The sequence below is a fragment of the Stegostoma tigrinum genome, chromosome 2 (assembly GCF_030684315.1).
Source record: "Stegostoma tigrinum isolate sSteTig4 chromosome 2, sSteTig4.hap1, whole genome shotgun sequence".
Classification (NCBI taxonomy): domain Eukaryota; kingdom Metazoa; phylum Chordata; class Chondrichthyes; order Orectolobiformes; family Stegostomatidae; genus Stegostoma; species Stegostoma tigrinum.
Window position 1 is genome coordinate 84,012,376 of NC_081355.1, and position 16,745 is coordinate 84,029,120.

Genomic DNA, 16,745 nt, shown 5'->3' on the forward strand with positions numbered 1-16,745 from the left:
GTTGAAGAGTGTTGATTTTAATCCTGACAGTGAGGGGCTAATAGTTCCTTTCATTGTGACATGCCTTATTGGGCTCATCTCAATTAAGCAGTGGTGGTATTATTGCTCTGTAATGGGATCAGCTTCCTTTGTTGCTTCATAAAACTTACATTGCAGAACAAACAATTTAGGATTACTGCTGATTTGACACTTCCTGGATGAGCATAGTTTTCCCAGTAAAGTTCCTCATCCACAACTTTTGCCTTGGTTTATGATAGTCATGTGAATGTCAACACATAGTCAACTTTAGTAGGATACTGAATGGAGCTTTCTGCCTCTCACCCCACGTATTTAGAAGTCCCGTCTAGAAATCAGCACTTTTCCTCCCGAGCAGCTTGACTGTTTTGGATCCAGTGCTTGCCTTTCCCGTTCGATTGTTGATATCTCAAGGCAACCCAATTAAATGAGGCAGAGAGATAATTATGAAAAATTAATAATGAGGTGGTGCTGGAGACAAACTAAATGACTGGAATAACATGGTAGGTATTAGATTCACATGCCATTTAAGGTAGAGAGATCATAACAATTTATCGAGATGATGGTGTCAACAGGACAGTAAGGAAGATTTTACAGATACAAAACAGTGTGGTGGGATCACCTGTAGCATGACATGAACCCAAGATCACAGTTGAGGCCACCTTCATAGGCATGGAACTTGGCTATCAGTCTCTGCTTGGCGATTCTGTGTTGTTGTGTATCCCAGAGTCTGTCCTGGAGGATGTTTACTTTAAGATCCGAGGCCAAATATCTTTGACGGCTGAAGTGTTCCCCCACTGGGAGGGAACATCCCTGTCTGAAGATTGTGACATGATCAAATTCACAACTGGCTACAAATATGCTGAAGCGCTCACCAGCAAACTTTGGCCATCTAAAATGATACTCTGTATTCCACATCTGCCGTGGTGGTACATAACTTGCTGTCAAAATGAACAGTTCTGTGTCCACAAATTCCCATGGTCTGATGGAGAGTGGTGGCACTAATGGGTGTGGTTGTTGTTGCTGAAGTCTGTTTTTTGATATTTTTGGTTGAGCTTATTATGGCTTGCTGGTCACTTTATTGTTATGGATTGAACATATGACCCAATCTCGTGAGTAAACACGATACCATCCCTCATTTTTTTTTTTCTGAAGATGGGCCCAGACCCGAAGCGTCAGCGTTCTTGCTCCTGGGATGCCTGGCCTGCTGTGTTCATCCAGCTCTATACCTTGTTATCTCACACCATCCCTCCTAAACCTGTCAACCATTTCTCGAGAAAGCACATCCGCTGTATTGCTGCCTCCTGTATTGTTTTCTCTAGAAACAAATGTTCTTTTGACTATAATAACACTGACTGAGACAGCAATTCTGACAACAATTCTGCATCTTATGAACAATGGCTTTAAAATACCATTGTCTCATTTTTTTACACTAATATATAGAGCTCATTAACAAAATTATCTATGATTTTCATGAATGTTGAACTCTTCTGTTAGATCTTCTAAGAATTTTATTTGTTGTGCACTTTTTTTATTCATTCACGGGATAAGGGCATCATCAGTGGGCCAGTATTTATTTGCCTATCCTTTGTTAAGAGTCAGCCATATTGCAGTAGCTCTGGAGTCATATATAGGCCAGATAAAGTAAGAAGCCCAAAATCCTTCCCTGAAGGACATTAGTGAACCAGATGGGTTTGTTCTTGCAATCGACAATGGATTCATGGTCATCATTGGGCTCTTAATTCCAGACTGTTCATTGAATTCAAATTCCATCATGTGCCATGGTGGGATTCGAACTCCGGTCCCCAGAAAATTACCTGGACCCCTGGATTAACAGTCCAGAGATAATTCCATTAGGCTGTCACCACCCCCTAAAGTAATTTAAAGTTATTGTCAAAATTGTTCAGTAATTCAAAACTTTCTGTTGTTTCTTGTATGCCTTAATGAGTTTAAATTACATCTTAATAAGCTACGCTCCCAGTTTTAGAGTGAAGTGTATTAATGTGGTCACGTTCCAGGTTAGTCTGTATTTTGAGGAAAAAATATGTATTTTAAGGTTTTTTTTCTCTAAGGTGGCTAACTCTGTTTCATTTGGTCCTTGTCTAAAATTAAATATTCCTGGTGCTATGTCTTCCTAAAATGATTATTTATTCTCCTTGCCTGCAATGTTTTTAATTTTGCAGTAATAGCGCTGTTATTGGAGGGCTTTTCTGTGTATTTTGTGGTCAAAAGGAACACCTTCTGTGGTCACAATAGAGGCTACCCCTTATTTTTTCCACAGCCTTTCTCATTGAATTCTGTAAATTTTAATCTAAACAAATGATTCTCATTTTGTTAACAGTTTAAATGAATTAATCTCAGTGCATGTGACTTTAATAACAATGCATGCTTTAATCATGACATTTTTTCCCAAATAATTCTCACTGTCTGCAGTTTTAGTAAATTTCTCCCTGTTTTTAATCACAAGTTCTATCATAGATCTCTCCCACCTTTCCTATTAATGTTGTTTTGTTAGACTTTGTCTGCTTAGGATTCAGACATGCTCCTTCACTGCACTAATTTTGGTTTGGGATGTTTCCCCATTTGGGTATAGGAATTGGGACATTATATAGTTGTATAGGACGTTGGTAATGTCTCTTTTGGAGTACTATGTCCAGTTTTGGTCTTGCTGTTATAAAAAAGATATTTTTTAAGCTGGAGTGGGTTCAGAGGACATTTGCCAGAGGATGTTGCCAGCAAAGGAGGGTTTGAGTTATAAAGAGAGGCTGGATAGTATGGGATGTTTTTCACTGGAGCATAGGAAGTTGAGAGGTGACCCTCTAGAAGTTCATAACATTATGAGGGGCATAGATGAAGTGAATGCAAGGGTCTTTTCCCCAGAGTTGGGGCATTTTGTGAAGGTGAGAGGAGAAATATTTCCAAGTTTTGAGAGGCTTTTTTTTGACAGGCTGTGGAATGAACTTCCAAAGGAAGTGGTGGTTGTGGGTATAGTTACAACGTTTAAAATTCGTTTAGATAAGTACATGTATAAGAAATGTTTGGAGACTTATGGACCATGCGCAGGCAGGCACAATTAGTTTAGTTAGAGATTATGGTCAGCGTTGACTGGTTAGACCAAATGGTCTGTTCCCATGCTGTATGACCCTATGGGAGGAGCAGGAAGGCTGACGTTTCGGGCCTAGACCCTTCTTCAGAAATCTGAAGAAGGGTCTAAGCTCGAAGCGTCAGCCTTCCTGCTCCTCTGATGCTGCTTGGCCTGCTGTATTCATCCAGCTCTATACCTTGTTATCTTGGATTCTCCAGCATCTGCAGTTCCTACTATCTCTGACTCTATGGGACCTCTGTTTAAATTGCTTTCGTGGTTCCTGATTTCCCTTACTGCATCTGCGCCTCATGGTACTTGTTCACGACAGTGGCGATACTCAGACTTAGCTGTGTGTATTTTTCTTTACTTGTAGCTTTCCCAGCTAATTAGTCCCACTTCCTTGTAGTTCCTCCCGTATTTTTTTTCCCATTGTGTGCATACCCAATTTGCTCTTGAAAGTGCTTCCTGAATCAGACTCAATCATCCTTTAAGACCATGCATACTGGATTATCATAACACTGAGGAAATTCCTTTACTTCCCTTCATGTTGCCTCTGGTTCATTTGGTCAATCAGCTTCACAGCTCTGTCCTCTTGTTACTGATTACTTCCCTTGGAAACATTTTCTGCTTATTTACTTTTTATTAAAACCTTTCATTGTATTCAATGTATATCACATTTCCAATAATGCACATATTAAAAAAAATCTCCTGCTGGAAATAAGAACCACAAAAGCTAAAGAACCTTAGTAGGTCAGGAAGCATCTGTGGAGAGATGTAGTGTTAATGTTTGACAATGACCCTTCATCAGAACTGATTCCCCTGGCCTCGATTCTATCATGGTCCTTCTACTTTTATTAGTCCTGATTCTCCTTCTTTCCTCTAGCTTTAATTCTCTTACACTTCTGTCTTTCTTTAGGTTTTATGAAGAACTATGAACCTCTATGAGTGCAGCCTGATCTGTTGAGTTTCACCATTTTGTTTTCATTCCCCTAGCTCTTCCCTGGATGAAGGAGGATAACCACAGTGTTTCTATAACTGAAGTCCTGCATGGAGCCTGTCTCCTTATCTTGCCCTACGCTTGAGGTGTCCCTCAAGGCAAATAACCAATGTCTTTCTCACTAGAGGGAAGACCTCACTGTGGTTTTATATGGATAATAGCTAATGAGCTTAGCTTTACTGAGAATCACGGAATTGCTACAGCATAGAGTACATTCAGCCTGTCATGTCTGCACTGGCCATCTGAACATTTTTAACTTTGTATTAATCTCCTGCCTTTCTCCCCATATTCCTGTGCGTTGTTTCAGTTTAAATAATCATTCAAGATCCTCTTGAATGCCTCAGTTGAACCTCCCTCCCACACATCCAAGCAGGGCACGTCATAACCTGACTTCTCATTGTGTGAAAAAGTTTAAGTCCCTGGTGCCCTTTACCTTTTCTCAGCTGTGACATCCTTATGAATTGTGTCTAGCACCTAAAGGTGGCCACAGTACTTCAGTTGGGGTCTAACCAATGTTATATAAAGGACTCACAAAATTTCCTTGCTTTTACACTCTGTCTCTATTCGTAAAGCCAAAGTTTTAACAACCTTCTCCAATGTTGATCTGTCAACTGAAGGAACATAACACACTATTTCTGTAGTATCCGTTCATCCAAACGTTTTTCTTTTATGTATTGATCAGTTGTAAGTTGAAAGTGCTGAACACCTGAAATTGTTTTAGTCAGTTCTTAAATCTCTTTTGAAGAAAGAATCCAGAATTGTACATGATATTATGCATGTGACAGTTGACTACAGACATAAAATTCAGTTTCCCTGGAATGTGTCCCTAGTACATGTTTGTTAGCAATGCACGTTGATTGGACATTTAAAATGAATGTTCACTTTTACAGTCATGTAGATCTACAGCACACTAAAAGGCCCTTCAGCCCATTTAGCCTATGCCAGTCAAAAACAATCACCTAACTAATCCCATTTTCCGGCACTTGGCCCACAGCCTTGTATGCCTTGGTATCGCAAGTGTATATCTAAAAACTTCTTAAATGTTATGATTAATGGAAATTCTAATAACTACTTGTGTGAAGTATAAACTAACGTTGGAAGTAGGCTCAAAATTGCTGTTGAGCAGTATAGTTTGATTATGTTTGACCTGATTGTCCATCAACACAGTCTAAAACTAGTACTGATTTCCAATCTCTCCCATACATGCCTCTAATTTAAAAATTAACATAGTTTCAAAAATGAATAAGTTGTGGTTTCCACCTCGTTGTTTGTTGTGCCAAAATATTCTGCTAGCCTCTCTTCCAATGCCCTTGGTAAATATTTGAAATTGGTTAGTGTCTATAGGTGTGAGGCTGGAAAAGCACAGCAGGTCAGACAGCATCCGAGGAGTAGGTAGGTTGATGGTTTGGCTGAAACCCTTCATCAGGACTTGAAACTGATAACAAAGTGTGAAGCTGGATGAACACGGCAGGCCAAGCAGCATCTCAGGAGCACAAAAGCTGACGTTTTGGGCCTAGACCCTTCATCAGAGAAGGGGATGGGGAGAGGGTTCTGGAATAAATAGGGAGAGAGGGGGAGGCAGACTGAAGATGGAGAGAAAAGATAGATGGAGAGGACAGTATAGGTGGGGAGGTAGGGAGGGGATAGGTCAGTCCGGGGAGGACGGACAGGTCAAGGAGGCGGGATGAGGTTAGTAGGTAGGAAATGGAGGTGCACCTTGAGGTGGGAGGAAGGGATAGGTGAGAGGAAGAACAGGTTAGGGAGGCGGGGATGAGCTGGGCTGGTTTTGGGATGCAGTGGGGGAAGGGGAGATTTTGAAGCTTGTGAAGTCTACATTGATACCATTGGGCTGCAGGGTTCCCAAGTGTAATAAGAGTTGCTGTTCCTGCAACCTTCGGGTGGCATCATTGTGGCAGTGCAGGAGGCCCATGATGGACATGTCGTCTAAGGAATGGGAGGGGTAGTTAAAATGGTTTGCGACTGGGAGGTGCAGTTGTTTATTGCGAACTGAGCGAAGGTGTTCTGCAAAGCGGTCCCCAAGTCTCCACTTGGTTTCCCCAATGTAGAGGAAGCCACACCAGGTACAGTGGATACAGTATACCACATTGGCAGATGTGCAGGTGAACATCTGCTTAATATGGAATGTCATCTTGGGGCCTGGGATGGGGGTGAGGGAGGAGGTGTGGGGGCAAGTGTAGCACTTCCTGCGTTTGCAGGGGAAGGTGCCAGGTGTGGTGGGGTTGGAGGGGAGTGTGGAGCGGACAAGGGAGTCACGGAGCGAGTGGTCTCTCCGGAAGGTAGACAGGATGGGGATGGAAAAATGTCTTGTGTGGTGGGGTCAGATTGTAGATGGCGGAAGTGTCGCAGGATGATGCGTTGTATCCGGAGGTTGGTGGGGTGGTATGTGAGAACGAGGGGGATCCTCTTGGGGCGGTTATGGCAGGGGCGGGGTGTGAGGGATGTGTTGCGGGAAATGCGGGAGACGCGGTCAAGGGCATTCTCGACTGCTGCGGGAGGAAAGTTGCGGTCCTTGAAGAACTTGGACAGCTGGGATGTGCGGGAGTGGAATGCCTCATCCTGGGAGTAGAGGCAGCGGAGGCGGAGGAATTGGGAATAAGGGATGGAATTTTTGGAGGAGATTGGGTGGGTGGTGGTGTATTCTAGGTAGCTGTGGGAGTTGGTGGGCTTGAAATGGACATCAGTTTCTATCTGGTTACCTGAGATGGAGAGGGAGAGGTCAGGAAGGTGAGGGATGTGTTGGAGATGGCCCAGGTTGGGGTAGAAGGTGTTGTTGAAGTGGATGAACTGTTCGAGCTCCTCTTGGGAGCAAGAGGCGGTGCCAATACAGTCATCAATGTGACAGAGGAAGAGGTGGGGTTTGTGGCCTGTGTAGGTGCGGCAGAGGGACCGTTCCACATAACCTACAAAGAGGCAGGCATAGCTTGGGCCCATGCGGGTGCCCATGGCCACCCCCTTTGGCTGTAGGAAGTGGGAGGAATCGAAAGAGAAGTTGTTGAGGGTGAGGATGATTTCGACGAGGCGGATGAGGGTATCGGTGGAGGGGGACTGGTCGGGCCTGCGGGACAGGAAGAAGCAGAGGGCTTTGAGGCCATCTGCATGAGGAATACAGGTGTATAGGGACTGGATGTCCATGGTGAAAATGAGGTGTTGGGGGCCATGGAATTGGAGGTTCTGGAGGAAGTGGAGGGCGTGGGTGGTGTCACGGACGTAGGTGGGGAGTTCCTGGACCAAAGAGGATAAAATGGAGTCTAGATAGGTGGAGATGAGTTCACTGGGGCAGGAATAGGCGGAGACTATGGGTCGACCAGGGCAGGCGAGTTTGTGGATTTTGGGAAGGAGATAGAAATAGGCCGTGAGATAGAAACAGGCTGTGCGGGGTTGGGGAACAATAAGGTTGGAGGCTATGGGTGGGAGGTCCCCTGAGGTGATGAGGCCCATTTCTATCTCCTTACCAAAATCCATAAACCCGCCTGCCCTGGCCCCTCTACACTGGGGAAACCAAGCGGAGGCTTGGAGACTGCTTTGCAGAACACCTCCGCTCGGTTCGCAATAAACAACTGCACCTCCCAGTCGCGAACCATTTTAACTCCCCCTCCCATTCCTCAGATGACATGTCCATCCTGGGCCTCCTGCAGTGCCACAATGATGCCACTCGAAGGTTGCAGGAACAGCAACTGCTATTCCGCTTAAGAACCCTGCAGCCCAATGGTATCAATGTGGACTTCACAAGCTTCTAATTCTCCCCTTCCCCCCACCCCCTGCATCCCAAAACCAGCCTAGCTCGTCCCCACCTCCCTAACCTGTTCTTCCTCTCACCTATCCCCTCCTCCCACCTCAAGCCGCACCTCCATTTCCTACCTACTAACCTCATCCTGCCTCCTTGACCTGTCCGTCCTCCCCGGACTGACTTATCCCCTCCCTACTTCCCCACCTATACTCTCCTCTCCACCCATCTTCTTTTCTCTCCATCTTCGGTCCTCCTCCTCCTCTCTCCCTATTTATTCCAGAACCCTCTCCCCATCCCCCTTTTCTGATGAAGGATCTCGGCCTGAAAGGTCAGCTTTTGTGCTCCTGAGATGCTGCTTGGCCTGCTGTGTTCATCCAGCTTCACACTTTGTTATCTTGGATTCTCCAGCATCTGCAGTTCCCATTATCTCTTGAAATTGATAACCTGTTTTTCATCTGAGCCAGTAGAAAGTATGTTTCTATTTATTTACCCTATTCGAAACCTTGAGAATTTGAGAAGTCTGTAGAATATCCTAATTTTCACTGCTCTCAACAACAATTTAAGCAGAGTTTCTGTGTCTAGATTAATTTCAGGAATTTTAGCGAATTATCTGAATTTACAATGGACGAGAAGGTTCTTACTGAAATCATTCTCCTAGCATCTCAAAGCTGTATGAGTAACAATAGGTTCCCATCTCTTCATTAATTCCAGAGATGACAAACTCTTTGCTTTTAATGTTCATCATACGATGTTAATAACATCTTTCAGTGGTGACTGACCTAACTATTGACAGCTTTACTTTTCTACCTGTATAGTTGTATTTCTAAAAAAATTTTTTTGAGTAGTTCTGTGTACCACGCTTGCATTTTCAAGGAAACATATATTAGAACAATTTTTAAATCCACAATTTTAGATGCTGGGTCAACAATGATTATATCTTGCTTTTTTCCAAAATTAGGTTGGCCATCCTCCAGGAATTCTGAATTCCATAATGTTCTCTTGTAACATTCATTCCTGGGTCATGGGTGTCATTGGAAAGATTGACATTTATTTGCTATCCCTAGTTAACTTTGATAGGATGATGGAGATTATCCTTATGAATTACTGCCAACATATGGTACAGATAGACTTGGATTTCTTTTTTTGGGAGGGAGTTCCAGGATGTTGACACTGACATTTTAAAAAAAGACTATGCAAATGATCAAGAAACCAGATTGTAATGTAGCAAGTGACCCATAATTCGTTGTGAGATTAGTTGTGATGGTTGCTGAATCTCTACAGTCCGCTTGTCCGCTGAGCTCTGCTAAATATTGGCTGGAGTCCTCAAAGTAGTGGACCTTCCTTATAGATTACCAAACCTCTGTGTGTGTGTGTGTGTGTGTGTGTGTGTGTGTGTATGAATGATTAGCAAGTTTGCATAATGTACCCCAGCCACATGTAATTGTGGTAGTGTTGTAAATTACACCACAGGAGGAGCCATAAGCATGATTTTGTGCAAAACAAAGGTTGCAAAAACTCCAAAAGGCAGAGTCCTATTAAAGGCAGTGTTCTGTAGAATAGGTGTAGAGTTGGATATACACAGCAGGCCAAGCAGCATTAGAGGAATAGGAAGGCTGACGTTTCGGGCCTAGACCCTTCTTCAGAAATGCCACCTTATTCCATTTCTGAAGAAGGGTCTAGGCCTGAAATGTCAGCCTTCCTGCTCTTTTAATGCTCCTTGGCCTGCTGTGTTCATCCAGCTCTACACCTTGTTATCTCAGATTCTCCAGCATCTGCAGTTTGTACTGTCTTTGTAGAATAGTCCATGTCTGGTTTGTGAGACAGCTGAATTGGTGGTGAGTGAGAGCACAAATTAATTCATGTTACCTGAAAGTATTAAATGCAGCTTATCTCTCTTAGTGCAGTAGCCAGTTTGCAGAAAGCAAGCAAGCTGTGTTCTAAGTGCAGTTTTCTGTATCCACTGCAAACTCTCCTACTTTCCACGATTTCTACAAGGTGTGCGTGGAAGAGGTTATTGGGCTTGCTGATGCAGGATATCTAGCGTTGGAGGTGTGACCTCATTTGTTCCTATTATTTTAAGAGTTGCATGCAGGCAGCAGAAACAGGCACTAGAGAGAGAGACACACATGAGGTTAGTGGCAAGACTGGCAGGGAGACAGGATCAGAGTGGAGAAATCTTCAACTTGATAGTGCCCAGTTGTTCCACATGATAAAAGATGAATGTGACATAATGAAGTTGTTGTGGGATAAATGACACATTGGAAGTGCAAGATAGTTCAAATTAGAACCCTATTACAAGCAGGCAGCAAAAGGGATTCAAACTCAAATCGCTTTCCAAGTCTTGCGTGCTCTCTTCTTAAAGTCTCTTGAAATTCATCTCGCTCTCTTCACTCCTGAGTATGCAAGCCTTTCTAAGCTCCAAACATCCTCAAACTCTGAACTCAGGTACAGCAAGCAAGATTATTTCTATATAATTCTAAGGGAGAACAAATACGGTTGGCAGAACATTCTTGGTTTTGGATTAAGTTCATTCCTGAACTCACCATTATCTTTAGAATAGAACATGCTATTGGCATTCTCACAAGCCACCCTGTAGAGAAATACAGAAGCACAGCTTGAGATTTTCAACTACAGCAATTTAACCTTTAGTGATTCTGTAATTGCCCAGTTCAGATTCAAGCAGTTAGCACATCTTGCTACTATGCACATCATTTGCCTGAGGGGGAAACAACTTCTCTCTATCTACCCTATCTGGCCAGCTCATGATTTTGAACAGCTGATCCCCTCTCAGCCTTTTTCACTCCAAAAGTAAAGTCAAAACTTATTCAATGTATTGTCATAGCTGGAGCAGATTGAGCAAATGGTTCCTTATACAAATAATGTCTTGAATAGATGCAACTGTGATGGGTAGCTTGTGGAGGATGAGTCTAAGTAGAATTTTTCCTCACCACCAGGTGTAATGGGCTAGCTTGAATTATAATCTAGTACCATAACCATGATGCCAGTGTAATCAGTGCCTTTGAGATTTGTATAGCTCGGTGGCTCTGTTCCTGCACAATTGAGTGTTTTGCTGTTCACTGCATATTCAATTTTGGTACTATATTATTATTAGTACTATTATTAGTACTACTATTTTGGTATCACTAGAGGTTAAATTGCTGTAGTTGAAAATCTCAAGCTGTGCTTCTGTATTTCTCTACAAGGTGGCTTGTGAGAATGCCAATTGCATGTTCTATTCAGTCCCCAAAAGATTGTCGATTATATTTGTCTTTGGTATTTATTTTCCATTGATCTGCTCACTCTCCTCTCTCAGTGATGGATTTTAAAAGAGAGATGTCTAACTCCTTACATATCCTTCTGCTCCAAATGCTGAGTATATGTCTCCTTACTATCTGTTAATTGACAGTAAAATAAGTTCACCTTTTGTATCGTTGCAATATTTTGGTTTTCCACATACTTGGTTTTCTCTTCGCAGTTTTCCGTTGTGCCAGTATGATTGTCTTTGATTGTCTTGTTGTTTAGAGAACAAAAACAGAAAGATTTCCCGCATAACTCACAAAATAAAAAGCTGAGGATAGCTGAAATCTGAAACAAAAACAAAAAGTGCCAGAGAAACACAAGGTCTGGCAGCATCTGCGGAGTAAAGGGTCACTGGAATTGCCTCAGCACTTTTCCGGTCTACTATATATTTTCAGTGTTAACAATGATTAACAATTTAAAAGTTTGTAAAAAAATTATCTTCTCTAATGTGAATTATATTCTTGCTTTGTATTTCAGATATATCTATATTGCAGATAGTTCTGCCCAGAACATCCATATTATGGAAATAAATCTGAATAATACTCTGATTCCAGTGAAGGTAAGGATTTGAAATAATTATTAGAATTAATCAAGGTTACGGAATGCTGGAACAACTTTGCCTGTAAACACAGACAACATTTTAGTGTCAAAAAGTGACGTCTATAACCTGGATGAAGTTTCTGTGTGCAGTTTGAAATTATTGTTCTAGTAAATGTTTGGGAGAGCTCATGTGGATAATCACAGAGTACATCATAGAATTCCTACAGTATGGAAGTAGCCCATTCAGCCCATCAAGTCCAGGCTGACCCTCTGAAGAGCATCCCACCCCACTACCCTTTAACCCTGCATTTCCTATGGTTAACCTACCTAGCTTGCACATCCCTGGAACTGGGCAATTTAGCACAGCCAATCCACCTAACCTGCTCATCTTTGGACTGTGGGAGGAAACTGGAGCACACGGAGGAAACCCACACAGACACGGGAAGAATGTGCAAACTCCACACAGATACAGTCATCTGAGGGTGAAATCAAACCCAAGTCCCTGGTGCTATCAGGCAGCAGTGCTAGCCACTAAGCCACCATGCTTTCTCATATGGAATAAGTAGTAGTTTCAAAACAGAAGAAATGGAAGAAAGTATTATAACGGCCATAAATTATATTTTGGACACTAAAGATAAAGGAGAAACTAGAATATGTAACGAAATTGATGCATGAAAGAGAAATAAGAAACATGCGTAAGACATTAGAATTGAAGGACAAATTGTAGTATGTGTGTGGTCCAAATAAATGCACCATTTAAATACATCCAGCAGGATTTTAGTGATGGCCTGGTCTGAGGCTCTCAGCTGTAAAGATGGGAGGGGAAGCCCACCCAAAGGAGGAGCTTGTACTATAGAAATTTACTAGATACAGTGTGGGAGTTCTGCCCCTCAGGAACAGGAAGTGCTGTCTCAAAACTGCTGGTTAAGCAGCTGCTGACAATTCTCTCATCCTGTCACTGCAACTGCGAATGGTGGTCACTGTCGGTACCATACTTGGGGCTTGAGGAAGCAAATAGCACTTTGTCAGGCCCTGTAGTCTCCCAAGCTGGAAGGCGCTAATGATCTTGCATGGAGGAGGGTGCACTAGGGTTTGAGACCATCAGGGAGCAGGTGTGATTTAACATCTTATGTGGAGCCATGTGATGGGTCCAGGGGGCCTGTTAAGGAGGGACCAGTCTGTATCTACATGGGAAACCTTACCATGGACCTCTATGGCTTGTTCAGTCCTTGTGGCAGCAAGCTGAGGCTCTTTCCCCACTCAAGGGTGTCAGTGGCTATTGGGTGAGCTGCCTGATGCCCACCCTTGCCACTGGTAGGGACATGTGTGAGTGGATCACCTGCTGGATTTTACATTCTCACCACAACATTTTCAAACTGACTAATGCAGTAAGGTATAATTTTGTCCTTGGAATGTAAGAAACAAATGGAATGAATTGCACCTGCAGATTCAGTTGAAAGTTCTGAAATGGTTGCAAATACTGAGATACAGTTGAGAGAAAGCAGGCTTGGGAACTTAAATATACTGGGTGATGAAGAGTACAGGGAAAATAAGGAAAATGATAAAATGGACAAGTAGCTCGAGTGAAAATATGCTGGGAGGTAAGCAGGTGGGGAGACTGTGAAAACTGTAGAATTACATTGAATGGTTTCACCATTTTCAATGCAAGGGTCAAACATTCTGAGATGATGTTATTTCATGTTTAAGAAAACATTTCACTGGTCAGAATCGGATTCTGCACATGATAATGTTTTAGTTGAATTCTTCGACAGTAGTGTAAAAGTAGAAATTACAATCAATACTGGTCAGTTTATGACAGTTGCACCAAATTCTTCTTGCTTTTAGTGCAACTAAATCATTTCTTCTTAGCAGGTTGGCATCTGTTAAGTTAGTTTAGATTAATTTGGTGTTCACAGGGACTTGTATGAGATCATCACATATAACTTAGGCCTGTAATGTACAAGAATACTAAGCATCAAACTTGCAGGTGTCACATTAATTTTAATGTTGGTTTCTCTCTGTGAAGACTTTGCATTTGGAAACTTTACCAGACAATCTGGAGGTGGACCCCAAGACTGGAGATGTGTGGGTTGGTTGCTGTCCCAATTGCTGGAAAATGTTTGTTTACGATCCTGAAAATGGCCTAGGATCTGAGGTTAGTTATACAAATGTTGAGAAAAATGCAACTTTCTTCTTGAAGAGTTAAATTGCTTTAGTTTTAAACTATTCTCAATTGGGTGCTATCTCATAAGAGCTACCATCTGAACAGTTCAATATACTTATCATTGAGTGCCCTGATTGTAACCTATAGGCATTAACTAAATCTTGTACTAAGAACTCACCTCTGAAGTTGCAAAACATAAATCTATCCTAATATTTTGACTATATTTATTTTTTAAAAACTTACAGTAAATTGTCATTCCTGTAAATATTTCTAATCAGCCTGTTCAGGCATGTAATAAGTGATTAAGCAGATGGCATTTGAACCTGGGGTCCCTGGCTGTGAGGTGAGGGCACTACTACCATGCCACAGGATTCCCTTGGCAATAATGTATAAATATTGAAATAAGACCTTCTGCAGTACATGTATATTTGCATTTGTTTTAAAGATTATTCAAATCTGAATAAAATTGATTAAAATAGTTTAAAAACAAGCCTATGTAGAAATGACGTTTTCAATAAGTACCCAAGGATGAATAATGAATTCTGTTTAACAAAGGTTTAGCTACATTTAAATCATTTGAACTGAAGAAAGCAATATGTGTTTACGTTGCGCTATTAAAACTAGAAGGACTACATTTCAGCTATGTAATCACATCACCTAGAAAAATAGGCATTTGTTTCAGTGGGCTGCAATGTATTGAGAATTGTATAGATAAATAAACTGTTATCTTTATTCACAGGTAATCAAAATTGAAAACATTCTATCTGAGGAACCAAAAGTGACTCAAGTGTATCTGAACAATGACTCTGTTCTCCAAGGCTCATCAGTTGCCATTGCTTATGAAGAAAAATTGCTTATTGGCACAATCTTCCACAAAGCACTTTATTGTGAACTCGGTAGTTCATTACTATGAGTTGATACGTGCTTTCATAGCTAGGAATGTTCTATCCGTTCAGGCAGTGAATAAAACATTTGTAATACTTCCCTTTCTTTAGAGTATGACATTTATGCCAATGGTAATGGTTTCATTTTGCGTCTAACATGGCAATAAATTGGGATTTAATTTTTTTTTGTAAAGTATCCCATTATAACTGGTCTTTGTATTATAGGGAGGATGTTGTGAAACTTGAACAGGTTCAGAAAAGATTTACAAGAATGTTGCCAGGGTTGGAAGGTTTGAGCTTTGAGGAGAGGCTGAATAAGCTGGGGCTACACTCCCTGGAACACTGGAGACTGAGAGGTAGCCTTAGAGTTTTATAAAACCATGAGGGACATGGATGAGGTAAATAGACGAGATCACTTCCCTGGGGGGAAGGGAGTCCAAAACTAGAGGCCATAGGTTTAAGCTGAGACAGGAAATATTTAAAGGGACCTAAGGGACAAATTTTTCATGCAGAGAGTGGTGCGTGTAGAGAATGAGCTGCCAAAACAAGCGATGAAGGCTGGTACAATTACAACATTTAAACGGCGTCTGGATAGGTATATGAATAGGTAGGATGTAGAAGGCCATGGGCCATATTGTGGCGAATGGGACTGGATTATTTAGGATATCTGGTTGGTATGGATGAGTTGGACCAAAAGGTCTGTTTCTGTCCTGTACATCTCTATTTCTACAAATTAGAGAGCTTTGGGAGAAGGTCTAAAATTCAGGGCATGTCAAATGCATTCAATTCTACTGGAAGGAAATACATATAAACATATGTTATGAGGAAGAGTGGTTCTGCGACCATTTAACAACATCATGACTGATCGGATTGAACCATAAAACTCCATTGCTCCCAACCTACAGATAATAGGAACTGCAGATGCTGGAGAATCTGAGATAACAAAGTGTAGAGCTGGATGAACACAGCAAGCCAAGCAGCATCTTAAGAGCACAAGAGCTGATGTTTCGGGTCTCGCCCCTTCATCAGGAAATCCATTTTCAGATGAAGAGTCTAGGCCCGAAACGTCAGCTTCTGTGCTCCTAAGATGCTGCCTGGCCTGCCGTGTTCATCCAGCTCTATACTTCGTTATCTCGGTTCCTCCCAACCCAATTACCTTTCGCCCCCTTGCCTATCAAGAATCTATCCACCTGTGCCTAAAAATCTTCAAATATTCTGCTTCCCTGGCCTTTCAAAGAAGAGAGTTCCAAAGATTCATAACCCTCTGGAAGAAATCATTTTTTTTTATCGCAGTTTTAAATGAGTAATGCTTTATTTTCAAATAGTAACCCCTACATATAGATTGGGGAAACATCTTTGCCACATCCACTGTTAAGTCCCTTCAGGATATTGTATGTTTCAGTCAAGTCATCTTGTACTCTTCTAAATTCCACTGGTACAAGCATAGCCTTCCAAATTTTCCTCATAAGCCAGCCCACCTGTTCCAGGTACAAGTGTGGTGAACTTCTTTGAGCTACTTCCAATGTATTTACGTCCTTTCTTAAATAATGAGATCAATATAATACAGGTGCATAGTACCTGAAATGTAATTTCACCAATGTCCCATAAATTGAGGCGTAACTTTCCTACTTTAATATTTAATTCCCCTCATAATAAGGAATAACTTTGCATTAGTTTAATTACTTGCTGTACCTGCAAGCATTATGTGATTCATGCTCTGGAACACCGAGATCCCTCTACATCTCTGATAACTGCAATCTCACACATTTCATTCTTTTGGCCAAGGTGGATAACTTTGCATTTTCTCACATTATCTTCAACTTGCTAGGTCTTTGCCTACTCATTCAACTTACCTGCATAACTTTTGAGCCTCTTTATATGTTCTTCACAACTTACTTTGTCATTGTATCATTGGCAGATTTAGCAGACATATTTGGTCGCTTCATCCAAATCATTCATATGAATAGTAAAAGGTTCAGGCCCCAGCATTGATTCTTGTGACACCTCTTCAT

At 41.8% G+C, this 16,745-nt stretch overlaps 1 protein-coding gene across 1 annotated transcript in view; it reads left to right on the top strand.

Annotated features, from left to right (window-relative positions):
- Nucleotides 1-14,929, top strand: part of LOC125446950 (serum paraoxonase/arylesterase 2-like) — a 41,718-nt gene extending 26,789 nt beyond the window's left edge. Inside the window, exons 7-9 of the mRNA XM_048520969.1 lie at nucleotides 11,623-11,704; nucleotides 13,712-13,840; nucleotides 14,589-14,929. Of these exons, the coding sequence (XP_048376926.1) occupies nucleotides 11,623-11,704; nucleotides 13,712-13,840; nucleotides 14,589-14,762 (385 nt within the window). The 3' untranslated portion in view covers nucleotides 14,763-14,929. The remainder of the gene's footprint in view (nucleotides 1-11,622; nucleotides 11,705-13,711; nucleotides 13,841-14,588) is intronic.
- The last annotated feature ends 1,816 nt before the right edge of the window (nucleotides 14,930-16,745 follow it).